At 40.2% G+C, this 14,544-nt stretch overlaps 1 protein-coding gene across 16 annotated transcripts in view; it reads left to right on the top strand.

Annotated features, from left to right (window-relative positions):
- Nucleotides 1-14,544, top strand: part of CCDC88A (coiled-coil domain containing 88A) — a 69,318-nt gene that overhangs the window by 16,033 nt on the left and 38,741 nt on the right. For 15 of the 16 annotated variants that reach the window (XR_010027222.1, XM_063152754.1, XM_063152757.1 and 12 more), the window contains exons 5-10: nt 3,515-3,584; nt 7,111-7,169; nt 7,757-7,840; nt 8,389-8,529; nt 9,602-9,771; nt 13,409-13,490. Coding sequence is in view for 15 of the 16 variants with exons in the window: in XM_063152754.1 (XP_063008824.1) it covers nt 3,515-3,584; nt 7,111-7,169; nt 7,757-7,840; nt 8,389-8,529; nt 9,602-9,771; nt 13,409-13,490 (606 nt within the window). In the remaining variant the exon portion in view is untranslated. Of the gene's footprint in view, nt 1-3,514; nt 3,585-4,170; nt 4,341-7,110; nt 7,170-7,756; nt 7,841-8,388; nt 8,530-9,601; nt 9,772-13,408; nt 13,491-14,544 lie in introns of those variants that run through there. The other variant, XM_063152746.1, reaches the window with a different exon arrangement.

Here is a 14,544-nt window from a genome sequence, read left to right as displayed (position 1 = left end):
TTTAGTCTTGTAAATGGAATTTTTGTTAGAAAAACAGGATGAAATTTACTGGGCTTAGAAATAATTGGGGAATTTGTAGTAAATGCAGTGAGGATCCAAGAGATGTAGAAGAGCCACTGAAGTTTGATGCAGCAGTGGGAGCTGCTCCTGTGCCTGCTGAGTGCTGAGCTGGATAGTTCTGTACACATGGGCACACCACAGCTGGGCACTGCTGCTGTCACCAGTGTCCCTTTAGTGTGGCTTTAGTGCCTTTCCCCACTGCCCTGCTCCTTCCTGCCAGCAGAGCCCAGACCTGGCAGAAATCCTGTGCTCTGCCTCTCCCTGCAGTCCTGGCCTGGAGTCTGCTGCTCCTCCTGTGTCCTCACACAGTGTGTGCTTCCCAAAACTGGGATTGCAGTGAGGATCCCCAGCTGTCACTGCTTCCCAAAACTGGGATTGCAGTGAGGATCCCCAGCTGTCACTGCTCCCCAAAACTGGGATTGCAGTGAGGATCCCCAGCTGTCACTGCTCCCCAAAACTGGGATTGCAGTGAGGATCCCCAGCTGTCACTGCTCCCCAAAACTGGGATTGCAGTGAGGATCCCCAGCTGTCACTGCTTCCCAAAACTGGGAGTGCAGTGAGGATTCCCAGCTGTCATTGCTTCCCTGAGTGCAGTGAGGATTCCCAGCTGTCACTGCCCTGACCAGCCATGGAACACCTTCCCAGCACTTCCTACCCTTTCTCCTGCACATGGATTTATGTGCTGCCTGCTAAGGCCCATATGCTTTTCCTTTTCCTAAAGGAAGTAATTTTCCACCAGGCATTATTGTTCCACAACTGGTGCAGCAGGAGGCACAAACACTGACAGGATTGATCTTTTTGGGAGCACAAAGCATTCCCCATCCTGCACTGGCCTCATGGTATCACCAGTCCAGGTGCTGCAGGACCAGGCAGAATTGCTGGCATTTAGGTAATTTTGGATTGTTTAGGATTGCAGATGTTTCTCCAAACCTTTGTGATGGAAACAAGTTTATTAGAGCTTTTTTTAAAATAAAAAATTATTCTTTTTTAAGAAATGGTAAAACCAGTCACCATGCCTTTAGTGGTCCAAGCTGTACTGAACTGCCCTTTTTAAATTGTTTTGTACACTTTTCTCCCCTTCTCAGTCTTTCAGGGTTCTGGTCACCATGCAAACATGTGCTCTTGTTTTTAGCAGGAATGAAGGCTGGAGAGCTCCTTGCAATCTAAAATTGCTTTTTGCATGTGTAGATACTCACTCCCTTCAGTGCCTGCAGGGAGGTTGGTGCTCTGTGGTAGTGAAAGTGTTAAAGGATGGGCTGTTTCACAGAGGGGTCACTTGAGTTCCTGTCACCTGTGAAATTCCCCAAGGCAGGAAAGCTGGGGCTTGATGGATGCCCTGGAATCAAAGTGAGAGGCCACCCTTAGGCTGGGGGGAGGCAGGAGCCTCACAGCCCAGTGCTCCTGAGAGCTGAGAGTACAGGAACCCTGCCCGGGGCTGTTCCTGGAGCCCAGGGAGGGGACAGGACACCATTCACTGCACTGACACAGGATTTCCCTCGGGGTTGCCATCAGACACTGATGAATGTGGGAATTTGGGATTTTTAGCACTGTGTTAACCTAACTCTTTAACACTTCTCCAAGCTGGTTTGTTCCATGTGGTTTTGTAAGATCTGTGGAAAACCTTCTCTCAGTTTAGTGAAAAATCACATCGGTGCTGTGGATGTCTGGTCAAAAACCTGCCCTGGTAGGATGTAACATTCAAACTTAAGGTGTTATGTTAGATTAGTCACATTTTTTTTGTTGTTGTTCCTATATCATCTTTGTTATTCTCTGGAATTACAGTTCTGGTCCTGAAGCAGTAATTGGTGTGTGTACATTTCTTGGCAGTGTAAGAGCACGGAACTGTTCTCAGCAGTTAGTTCAAGATAAATTATTCTAAATTTTGGTGGGCTCCAGAGGTTTAATCCAGTGAGTGTCCATGACTCTCAGCAGATTTGACTGAGGAGGTGCAAATCTTCAGTAAAATAAATGCTGGTGAGCTGTGCAAGTTTGTGCAAGCAAAGCCAGTGCTGAGGTTAACACCAAGAGACAGAAAAGGTGTCAGACATCTCTGGGGCAAGGCAGAGGTGTTGTAAGGAAACAGGAGATCCTGTCTGCTTAGGGCACAGCTTCTGCTTACTGCTGCTCATCTCTGCTTTATGATAGCATCATGGAATTATTTGAGATACTCCCAAAAACCACTCCCAAAAAACAACAAAAGCAAACAATAAAAAGCCACTCTAAAGAGATGTGATTTTCTTTCATAGTAGCTGTTGACGCTCATTAAATTAATTGTATTTTATCTGTTTTATTTTGTTTTAAAACATCCTGTGGTGCACTTCATGTCTTATTTTTGTTAGAAAATGGTCTTTATCAAAGTCTGAGAAATACAGGTGTCACAGTTGGTTAAATTCCATTATATTGAAGGAAGTCAAAGCTGTTTTCTCCCTCCTTATAATTTGTCTTAGGCATGTCCAGAGGGAATGTATATTTTGCAGTTTGCTATTAATCATTTCAGGTATAACGTTGGTGTTGTGTATGAACTGGTGGGAACTTTCAAGTGTAGCTGTAACTAATAATTTCTACTGGTGTTTTTCAAGAAATACTGGATTTTTTTTCAGTTTGACCTAAAACAAGTGGACCTGTGTTAGGTTGATGCCCTGGGCTCTTCTGGAATGTGTTGCTTTTGAGCAGGAACATTTTATATAATAATGGATCTGTCACTGTGGAAAAACAAAAAGCCTGACTATAGGATGGCATCTGCTGGGAATAAATATCTGGGAACAGGAGAGACTTCTCTGCTTCAGGAGAATTAGGCTCTGTCTAGACTGGGGATTTGACCTGATTACAGCCACTACAGGAGCTCCATTGATGGAATCCATGGCACAGATAGGCAGAGCTGCTGCCTGGTGTGTGGCACTTCCCAGCTAAAATTCCATGGGATTGTGCACACAGGGTTTGTACCTTTATATTCACAGCTGGCCCAGTGTCACTGCAGCAAAACCCCTGGGATTTTCACATCCACCTTTTGGTGAGGCCAAAGAAACTGTGAAATAAAGGAAATAGATCTTTTTTTGCAGTAGAAATGCACTTTAGAGCCAATAAAACAAATATGTATCAATAGGTTAGTCAGGAAAACATGAACATAATAAATTGAAAGGGTTTTGCTGCATTCTGAGACTCAGGATCTCGTTGGCTTAAGTCCCCTAAGCCAGCTCATTGCCACGAGAGGATTTTGCTGTGTGAGATGATTGTGCAGACCAGTAAAACAAAGCTTCTGTAGAAGTAACTCTTATTTGTTAGTTGTTTTTTAATTAGAATGTAAATAAGTATTTTATGAATTGTATGCATGAAGTCCTGAAAAATATTAAAACTGTTTAATTAATACTGATTTCTCTTTAATGGCTGTTGGCATTTGATGTTTGCTTTCATTCAGTACACATGATGTAAATAATGTTTTAATTAACTTTTATAGGAGACTTTGCAGCAGTTGATCATGATGTCTTTGCCAAATGTGCTAATAATTGGCAAAAATCCTTTTTCTGGTAAGTTTATTTTTGACTAAGATAAAAATGTATACTGGTGTGATCGTATTTATTCACTGGAATAATTTATTCACTGGAAATAAAATTCCTGAAGGGTTGAGCCTTTCAACAGAAGATTGTTTATCAAATAAGTGGTGTAAGAATGATGAGTAATGATTTAATAATGATTTTCTTTGTCCACACGAAGGGTCCACACTCTAAAAACATGTTCTGTCACAGCCTCAGCCCTGGCTTTCACTAGGATTTACACTGAGCCCAGTGCATTTCCCAGCAGCCAGTGAACCAGTGATGGCACAAAGTTAAAATTTCATGTACTCCCAGCTACTGCACCTCCAACTTTCTTTACCTGTCACTGCTGAGGGAATTGGCAGTTCAGTGCATCTCACTTGATCCAGCTCCTGATCCTTGTTTCTCCTTCCCCCAACCTCTCCTGCTTCTCTTGCATCCATACCTGAAAAATATTGCAATTACCTTCTTGTTTTCTCCCTGAACTGACACTGTCTTCTCCATGCTCCCACCTTCTCTGCTTCCAGCTCTGAGAGTTGCAATTTTCAGACCAAGAAAATTAGCCAGTGTGGATCCAGCTGCCTGTCCACAGCCTCTTGGGGATCTCTGCACCTTGCTCTCAATTCCAGCAGCACGGAGCAGACACACCTGGCCTGCAGGGAGCCACTGTGGATTGGGCACAGTTTATTCCCCTAGGTGTCATGTGCCCCAGGTGTTGTCCTGCTGGCGTTCTGCCACCTCAGCAGAGAGGTCAGGAACTGCTCTTCCAGGCTGTGTGGCTTCCCCTGGCTGCTTTGGTTTCTTTGGGATGTCTTCTCTGCTGCTGTGTCTGTGGGCCAGGGGGTTCCTCATGAGCCAGAAGAACCATCTGTGTTTCCTCACTTCCCAATCCCAGGGCTCATAACATTGGTATTTTCCATTTCCCATCTGCACTATCCCATCTCTGTAGGTATCTTGCTTTAATTCTTGTGGGTTTTACTTTCTGCTTCTGAGCATTGCTGCTTTTGCTTCAGAGGTCACAGCTTTTTCAGTTTTTATATGTGCAGCTGCTGTCATATGCACCAAGAAGTGTGAATGTGGTCTCCTCCTTTCCAAAAGAACAGAATGCATCATGGTTTTTTAATTTTGATTCCAGACTCTCTTAAGGTTTTCAAAAGACTCCATGGATTTGCCTAGAAAGCAGATTTACTGGAAAAACAGATTAAAAAAAAACCCAGCTCGTAGTATTGTTTTGTAGTGACATTTTTTATTCTGTTCAAGATACTGAGAGAAAATGTTTTAACAATATTGTGTAGTATAAAATGACATTTCACTGAAAATGCACTATCAAACCCCACAGAGATAATATTGCATTCAGTTGTATACATCCAATTTTATGGTTTGGTCATTTTTAAAGAGTTGTCTTTGTGTTTTTGGATCTGTGGTTTGGCAGCTCTGCTGGTGTGTGCTTTGCTCTTCTTGGGGGATTTTGTTGGATTTGTGAGAAAGTTTGGACTTTTCTGTTGTGTAGCACTCACATTTTTATAAAATGGTTATGCTTGGACAACATTCTTGAAGGTGTTTCAGCTCCCTGCTGGAGTTCTACCACAGAGTTTGGTCTGAACTAGAATATTGACCTGTTCTTCTGTCCAGAACCTTTCCCCTTTGAAAATTAGGGCTGCTCTTGCTGTGTCACTTGGAAAAGGATCTCATCCCTACATGGATTTTTTTAAGCTTTTTTTAGGCAGGTGCAGGGAAATGAACCCTCAGGGATCTTTGGAGACACTTGCTGTGCAAATCTGGTTGCATCAAGGCAAGCCTCAGAGTAAAAGTCAATTCCCTGATAAAGACTTGGATTTGGTCCACTAAAACTGAGGCTGGAGGTGTGATTTTTCACAGGGATGTTTCCCAGTTTTTCCCCTTTGCACTTAGGGAATTATTTATTAGTAGAGAAATCCCAGAAGATGCCAAATTGCAGAGGCAGTTGACTCGTGGAGGAAGATGCAGGGAGAAGGCTGGAGGTGAGGTTGGGTAAAACAGGTCAGCAGGAAAATAAAAATTAAAAAACGAAATCAGGAAATATTTCCTGAGCTGATTGGCAGGAAGGCAGTTGGAGGAGAGAACTGGAGGAGAGCTACAGCCTGTGACTGTAAATGTGAAATTAAATTACAGAGGGATAATAATGGGGCACAGGGGAAGGGGAAAGATGAAAGTTCGTGTTCCTGAGGGAGCAGGGCAGGGAGGATGGAAAGTCTGGAATAGGATGAGCACAGGGAAGATCAAACAGTGACACAGGGTAGGGACAAAGTTCAGCAGCAAGTTGAAGGGTGTAAAATAGAATCAGCTATTTCAGTGTTTGTGATGGAGGAGAAGGAAGAAAGACAGAGGATGAGGGAAGCTGAGATGGTTCAGTATTTTGCTCTGTACCTTCAGGGAACGTGGGGAAGAGACAAGGAATCAATATTCAGGTAGGTGTTTGAAAGGCAGTCAGGAGATGAAGAGTGAAGAGGAGCTTAGGGATTGCTTAAAAATTAAGAAAATGTGATTAATTTATTGGGGTAAGTGAATGCAGTCTGTGAGCTGTTGGATTCTCCTGTTGCAGTGTTCCTGTTAACCTTTATTGATAAGACAGAAAGCCAGGTGGAATTCCCCTTCTTCAGCTGAAACACATTCCTTGATGGTTTTTCTATTTCTCCATAAAAGACTTCACAGCTTGAGCCTTTGGGATACAAGAAGTCTGAATAAATGACTGAAAATCTCCCATTTGAATCTATGTTTTTTGTAATGTGTTTATCTACCTGAGAAACCTCTTGAAAAATTGCAATATTCCCTGATCATTGGGATTATACACATTATGTAGCACCCTCCAAAAGCAGCAGCTTGAGTCAATGCCTAAACTGTGTTGTCATCCTTGAAGCATTTGCTTCATGGCATTTGTGTTCTAGATTTAGAATATATTTCTATATTTAGTAGCAAGATGAGGACATTGTCAACGTATAAAGTAAGAAACATTTTTATTAATCTGTAAACAGAGTTCTTTAACTTAAGCTTCTTTAGGAGATTAAGATGCTTAAGGCCAGATTTGGAAATACATTCTGATTTTTTGGATGTGCAGATGAATATCTAATACAGCTTTATAAGGAATTGAAATGAACTTGTCACCTCAACTCTTCCAGTTTGGGAGCGACAGATAATTTAAGCCCTTTTATAACTATCTTGAGAGACCTGAGATTGCCATTGAAAACTTGATTGCAGGTCTCCAAAGCACTTCTAAAAATGTCACTCTGAAGTTTTGCTTTTTGAAGGGCTGATTTTTTTTTTCCATTTGAAATTGTTGTGGCTGTTAAGGTGTTTGGTTACTCTGGAAGCCAGCAATTAAATGGCAAAAAGGACTGAGCTGAAAGCTCCTCTGGTTGTTTTCTAAACTAGGTTAACAAAAACGATATGGAAATAACAAGAAAACCTCCTGTTTTCTGAGGGATAGGGGAATAAGCTCCAATTACAATTTTACAGTTACCATTTTTTCTTGCTTTCTTCTCAGAGCCAGGTACTGAAGAAGTAAAAAAGCTCCTCCTGCTTTTGCTTGGTTGTGCAGTTCAGGTGAGTTTAATTGTGTTTGTCTCTGTGAAACTTCAGAATTACTGATCTCTAATACTTGAGGTGGTATAAAACTTTTCTTCCTTTGTTGTACAACTGCATACAACTGCATTCCTTAAAAAAATAGAATATTCTGATTTTTAATTAAATGGCTACAAGCCTCCACCTGTTACTGCATAAATACCTCCAATACCACCCTAATGGGTTATTAATTTCAGTAGTGTTAATTACCTGATACTGTAAAGAAAAGGAGGAAATGGTAGAGTGCTGAAAATTAACTCACTGCACTGTTTCATGTATTTAATAAATCACAGCATTTGAATAAGTAGCAATTTTAAGAAACCTCTTTATTTTACCATTTCAATTTGATTTTCCTTGTATCATTTAATTAGTGTTGAAAGTTATAATTACTGTAACATGGCATGAACCACGGATTTACTGGTCACCAGAATTACTGGATAATAATTTAGTCATGTGGCCATTGCAATGTCAGCTTTAGAAGTTTTAGCTCTGAAGAAGTGCAAAAGAGGAATGAAAATACTTGCAATTATACATATAAATGTGTATAAAATAGATGTCTCTATTTTTAGTGTCAGAAAAAAGAAGAATTTATTGAAAGAATCCAAAGTCTGGATTTTGATACCAGAGCAGCTGTTGCAGCCCATATTCAGGAGGTATTTTGAGGGGGTTTTGCTTTTAATTTTGGGGATTTTTTGTGTTGGAATATTGCATTGCAAGAGGGGGAGTTGCACATGTTCAATGGCAAGTAAATCACATATGTGATTTGCATATTGAGTGGTTGTAGTAAGCAAAAAAGGCTTTATTTTTTCACTTGATTCACAAAAAGATTTAATGATTGAGCATTTTTGGGTTTTATTTTTAGAGCAGTACCAGAAAGCAAATTTGTTGCTTCAAGGATTTCTTAGTTACATACAGCAAATTTAATTTAGTGAAATCTTTATATGCAAATTTCTTTATAAAATATAATTCAAATCAAATGTATGTGGTAGGTAATTTATAATGTTATTGTCACCAAAGTGCTGCTTCCAGATGGACAAAAAACTCTTCCTTTACATACAATTAAATATATTTTAAATGTTTTTTCATATCTTATCCAGAAAATTTAACCTGTAGAGTTGCAGCTTTATTTTTTTTTTATTCTTCCTTTCTGCTCTTAAAATTCCAAGAGGATGTTTTTTCCCTTTCATTTCACCCCATGTAGGTAACTCATAATCAGGAAAATGTGTTTGACCTGCAGTGGATGGATGTCATAGTGCTGACACAAGAGTATGTTGAGCCTCTCCTGAAAAATATGGCATTGCATTTAAAAAGGCTTATAGATGAAAGAGATGAGCACTCAGAGGTATGGATGTGGGTTGGTGCTTAAGAGAAATACAAGAAATCTTTTTTTTTTCTGACATAATGCAGCCCAGTATTGTTATAACTAACAGTTTAATTTTCTGCTGACATGTTGGAGCAAGGATTCCTGACTGCCAGAATGTTGTTTCAGCGAGTTCTTCTGTGCATATTTGTTAAATAATGTAGGAAAGATAAAGCTGGAATAAAGTAGGAGTGATAAGAGGTGATCTTTTCCACATAGCCAGAATGGGAAACAACTTCAACAATCATCAGTAGCTGAAAACAGGGAATCCAAGGCTGTATCAGCTGCATTTACCAGGAATCAATAACCCATCAATTTGCAAGGCAGTCACTGAAAGCTGTTCTATTCCCATGTCCTGTTGTCCAGGTTTGAGGGGGACAAAGCAGAATCCATACCAGGAGAGGAGGTTTTGCAGGCTTATCTTGAGGCACAGTTGTTGTACCATGTTAGTATCAAGGAACAGAACTGTATTTCCTACAAAGTTAGAATTGTGAATCATCTTGGTGGTCCCAGATTGCCCCTCAGTAGAGTGGATGTGTCCATGTTGCAATTATTCCAGATATTCCTTTGACAGTTCTTCCAGATCACAGCCTTGATAGGAATACAACAGAGGGTGGGGGATGGGGGTGATGCCTTTGTTCAAAGCAAAGGAAAAATACTTAAAACTGTGAGAGATGTTCATATTTGGCTAACACCTTTATTTATAGGGGGAAATAGGAGTATTATCTTTATTTTTAACAGGTGATGGTTTTCAAGGAATTCACACTTTTGATTACCCAGTCCATTCTGAGTAGTGGCCATTTTGTGGGCTTAAAAGTCTGAAGTGAAAAACAAAATTTAAAATAGCAGAAAAATAAAATGTAAAACAGCAGAAGGTGCTGTGCAAAAGCTGTGGCTCTTTACTTTAGGCATAGAAGTGCAGGCAGAACTTTGGATTTCCTCGATGGCCAAAACCTTCCCATCGTTGTGGTGCCATTGGAGTGTTTGCTGTGAATGACACCCAGAGGTGGCTCTGTGAGGGCCCCTCTGGACTTTTCCCTGTTCTGTCCCTCAGACCATCATTGAGCTGTCGGAGGAGCGGGACTGCCTGCGCTTCCTGCCGCACGCCTCGGCCGCGCAGTCGCCGTGCGGCTCCCCCGGCATGAAGCGCACCGAGAGCCGGCAGCACCTGAGCGTGGAGCTCGCCGACGCCAAGGCCAAGATCAGGAGGCTCAGGCAGGAGCTGTGAGTACAATTCACACTCATCCTTTCCACTCATCTGCTCCTCTTCTGGCCAAGTCACAGAATCACAGAATGATGAGGTTGGAAGAGACCTCTAAGATCATCAAGTCCAAGCTATGCCCTAACACCTCAACCAGACTACAGCACCAAGTGCCGCACCCAGTCTTTTGTTAAACACATCCAGAGATGGTGATTCTACCACCTCCTTGGGAAGAGCATTCCAGTATTCTTTTGGTGAAAAATTTCTTCCTAATATCCAACCTGTGCCTTCCCTGACATAGCTTGAGACTGTGTCCTCTGGTTTTGTCAGAGACCAGCCCCCACCTGTCCACAACCTCCCTTCAGGAAGCTGTGGAGAGCAATAAGGTCACCTCTAAGCCTCCTCTTCTCCAGGCTTAACAGCCCCAGCTCCCTCAAATGTTCCTCACAGGGCTTGTGTTCCCAGCCCCTCACCAGCCTTCTCATCCTGCAACCCACAGGAAATCTCCTCAGGATCTGGAACAAGTTGTTCCTGGTTTCAGCATTCACAAGACACAGTTGTTTCTGTTTATTGGTATGGCTTGACAGTGTAGACCTTCAAAAAGCTTTTGAAAGTTTGAAGTTTTGAAAGTCTACATGGGACGCACTCAAGCATCTCAGCATCCTTCCCAAACTGAGGGCCCAGAAATGGACACAGCACTCAAGATGTGGCCTCACCAGCACCGAGCACAGGGCAGAATGACCTCCCTGCTCCTGCTGGCCACACAATTCTAATGCAGGCCAGGAGCCATTGGCCTTCTTGGCCACCAAGGCACTTTGCTGGCTCATATTCAACCACCCTGGTCCCTTTCTTCCTCAACACTGTCCAGCCACACTTCCCCAGCCTATACAGCTCTTTGTCATTTCAAATGTGTTTTTTTTTTAGTTATTGCTCCCCAGGAGGGGTATTTTTATAATACAAGAAGATTTGTGGACCCATGGGACAAATACAGTGTTTCATCTGTGTTTGTCTCTGTTTGTATTCATAATGATGTTTTGACCTAAATTTTCTTCTCTGATGTCCCTGAAATCATGGATTAATGGTGGAAGTCTCACAAATCTCAACGTTTTGTTCTCAAACCAGGTGATCATTAAAAGGAGATGATGCAGGAGGGATTCCTTCTCAGCAGCATCATTTGGTGACCTGTTTCCAACGAGAAATACTCACCTATGGTTAATTCATGGTTCAAAATCATTGCAGATAGGACAAAAATTTTCCATTAGAATGCTTTCCTATCTCCCACCTCTTTGTTCCTGTGTAAAAGATTTCTTGTCTGCACAACACTTACTTGCTCCTGATTCTGTAGGTTTTTGTGGGCTCTTTGTCTTCATAGTCAAGGAGCAGATCTGAGCAGAGTGAGGAGTTATTTAAAGAGGAGATCAATAACAGACCTGTGGAGAATCTGCTTCTCCCTGTAGCAATGTGTCAGTTGTTTTAGCAGAGTGAAGTGTGTGTGTTCTGAATTAAAATGCTCCATCTGAAGAGATTCAGTATGTGTAGAAACAGCATAAATAAAGATTTATTTTATTTTTTTTTAATTCAGCAGTGGGGAGAGGAGACAGGTAAACTAAATCACAAGCTGAAGGTAGCATAAGTCACAATTCAGAGTTTGTTGATCAGATGATTTCTAGCTGGCTGGATTAAGGATCTTGTTGATTTACTCAGAGGATCCCCTTCCCCCACTACAGCATGGTCCTCATGAGGAACAGAGGACAAAAGCTGGGGCTCTTTTTCCCTGATGTCTGTATTATTGTGTCTCCTGCAATGAGCCCGCCCAGGATATTCTATAAACAGCTGCACCAAGAAAATTAGTGAAAAAATTGCTGTTATTAGTTTGATTGACAGTTAATAGATAGCCTAAACAGTGAACACTGGTATGTTCTGTATAATTTAGTCCAATCCTCTCCAGTCTGTAGCTGAAGCGTGCAATTAGGGCAACACTGATGGCTCAGAACAGTCCACATTTTGCACTCTTATTTGAATTCAGTTGGTAAATAATTTCCCTTTGCATGTAGCAGTATCTTAAAATACCAGACTTGGATGAATTAACTTCTGTCTGCAGCATTTAGTGTTAAATGCTGCATCTATTTGATAAATTTTAAATTACATTAATTCCAGACTTGGAAATACTCAGCATAAAATTTATTTATAATCTGGTTTTGGCAGTGAACCTTCATACCTGGTTTAATATGCAGTGTAGCTGATGTAATTTCCTATAAAAGGTCTGTAAAGATTATTTTTCAGTTGGATGCAAACCAGGGAATACAGAAACCCCAAAGAAGGAATTTGCACACCTCATTTTCTGAGTGTTGAGTTCTGTGTGTTTCCATGTAGAACAATAGCAGCAATATGATGCTGATGGGAAAGTCACAGAAATCAGGAATAAATTTATGTTTGTGCCTGGTTTCTGAGCACCTCTGGAGTGGGAAAGCTGTGACAGGGATGTTGCACTGAGCTGTGCAGAGCTGAGCCTCCCCTGCTTGTAGGCTCAGTGACCTTTTCCAAACAATCCTTTTCCAAAGAGATCATTCATGGTGAAACTCGTTCATGTTTAAAAACAACTGCTCTAGTTCTGTTTAAAACATACCTAGTTTTTGTTGGTATGATTGTTTTGACATAGCGTTATACATTTCCGTGCATTAAATTTTCTTCTTTCCCCCTTTTCTACTTTAGTTTCTTACTTGTATTCCAGAATGTAGAATAATACAGTAACACATTTGAATATGCAATACATCTTTGAAGAATATTCAATATTGGCAGGTTTTTCTACAGCAAATGTTTGTTCTGAGGTGCAGTGTAATTTTTAACATCTCTTTGTCTGTGAGAGAATTAAATACTTCCTTTGCACTTAGTCATGGTTTAACAAACTCATTTTTTAAGGATTGGGAAATGAGTTGGAAGTTAAGAATGAGTCATGTAAGAATTGTAGAATTCTGTGTCAAATTGTTTTTATCACAGGTTTCTGAGTATACTAAAACAGACACTGTGTTGTCCCCATAAAGTTAAAATTCATTGTGTTTCATGAAATTACTGAGTTTATTAAGCAGTATCTTCTTCAATTGAGTCGAGACACCTAAAACCCTTAATTCTGCTCTGCCAGACAAGGAAAAATTACAGAGCTATAAAAGTGCTTTTAAAATTGGCTTTACTTGATTGTGACAAGGAGTCAGTGTCTGGTTCTCCTGGAAAGAATTTGGACCTTTTGATGGTGTTATTTGAAATTATTCTGAGTTGAGTTTTGGATGTGGATCTCCTGGTACACATTCATTTTCATTCATTTTCTAACCACCAATGCCTGTGGTTTCTTACACAAAATCCCTTATTGCAAAAATTCCTTATTTTACACCCCGTTTTCTGCCCTGTGTGAGTAGGAAACAACAATTTAAACCTATGAAAAGTCTTAACATTTAAAATATTACATAAGATAACATTAAAATATTATTTTAACTTAATAATATTAACTAAACCTTAATGCCAACCCTAAATTTTACACTCTTGATGTCCCTGAAATTGTAGGTTAAAGGTGGAAGCCTCTCAAATCTCAGCATTTTGTTCTCAAACCTGGTGATCATTAGCAGGTTTTGTGGCCATGTTTAACTGGTTTGTGTTTTCTCCTTCAAGTGAGGAAAAGACTGAGCAGCTGCTTGACTGTAAACAAGAGCTGGAACAGATGGAAGCTGAACTGAAGAGACTTCAGCAAGAGGTGTGGGTTTAATCATTTTATTATTTTAAGAAAAGTTACCACCACCAGAACAATTCACCACTTTTTTGATATTAAGTATGTTTTCATGTTTATTTTTTAATTTTGCATTCTGAACTTTACCTTGTGTAATTTATTCCTTTATTTGGTATATTATGATGGAAAAAAATCTTCTCTGATTTTTTTTTTGTTTCTTCATTCAAGCAATTTGCCACCAGTGCATCCTCTGAAAGGATCTTCTTAAAATGAAACTGGTTCAATTTTGTCTGGTTTTTCTTTCTATTTTGTGTGGTGATAATGAGGAGGAAAACCTTCAATACATCATAAATATACAATTTTTTAAAATGCCCTTAGGTTAGTATTTCTTCTCTAATTTGTATTGTTTCTTCATCAAGCAATTTGCCACCAGTGCATCCTCTGAAAGGATCTTCTTAAAGTGAAAGTGCTCCAATTGTCTGATTTTTTCTTTATACTTTGTGTGGTGATATTTATGGTTTTTCCCCTCATTGCATCATAAATATACAATTAAAAACAATGCCCTAACTTAGGTTAGTATTTCTTCTCTAATTGTTTTATTTCTTCATTCAAGCAATTTGCCACCAGTGCATCCTCTGAAAGGATCTTCTTAAAATTAAACTGGTCCAATTTTGTCTGGCTTTTCTTTATACTTTGTGTGGTGATAATGAGGGGAAAAACCTTAAATACATCATAAATATACAGTATATGGTGTGGTGTTGTGAGGGTCCCGAGGACGAGGTGAGAGATGAGTTCTCTCATCTCTCTCATCTCTCATTTAAGTTCTCTCAAATTCTCTAGAGAATTTGACTCTAAGACTATTGATTTAGTATGATGTGATGTGATAAACTATAGTAAAGTAAAAACTAAAACTATACGATACTAAAACTATACTAAAGAAAGAGAAAGGATACATCAGAAGGCTGGACAAGAATGACAATAAAAACCCGTGACAGACCACAGTCTGACACAGCTGGACTGGGATTGGTCATTGAGTAAAAACAATTCACATGTTGGGATAAACAATTCTCCAAATCACATT

This window comes from Melospiza melodia, chromosome 3, assembly GCF_035770615.1.
Source record: "Melospiza melodia melodia isolate bMelMel2 chromosome 3, bMelMel2.pri, whole genome shotgun sequence".
NCBI lineage: Eukaryota > Metazoa > Chordata > Aves > Passeriformes > Passerellidae > Melospiza > Melospiza melodia.
Note: the sequence above shows the minus strand (reverse complement) of the source record. Positions and strands in the feature narration are given on the sequence as shown.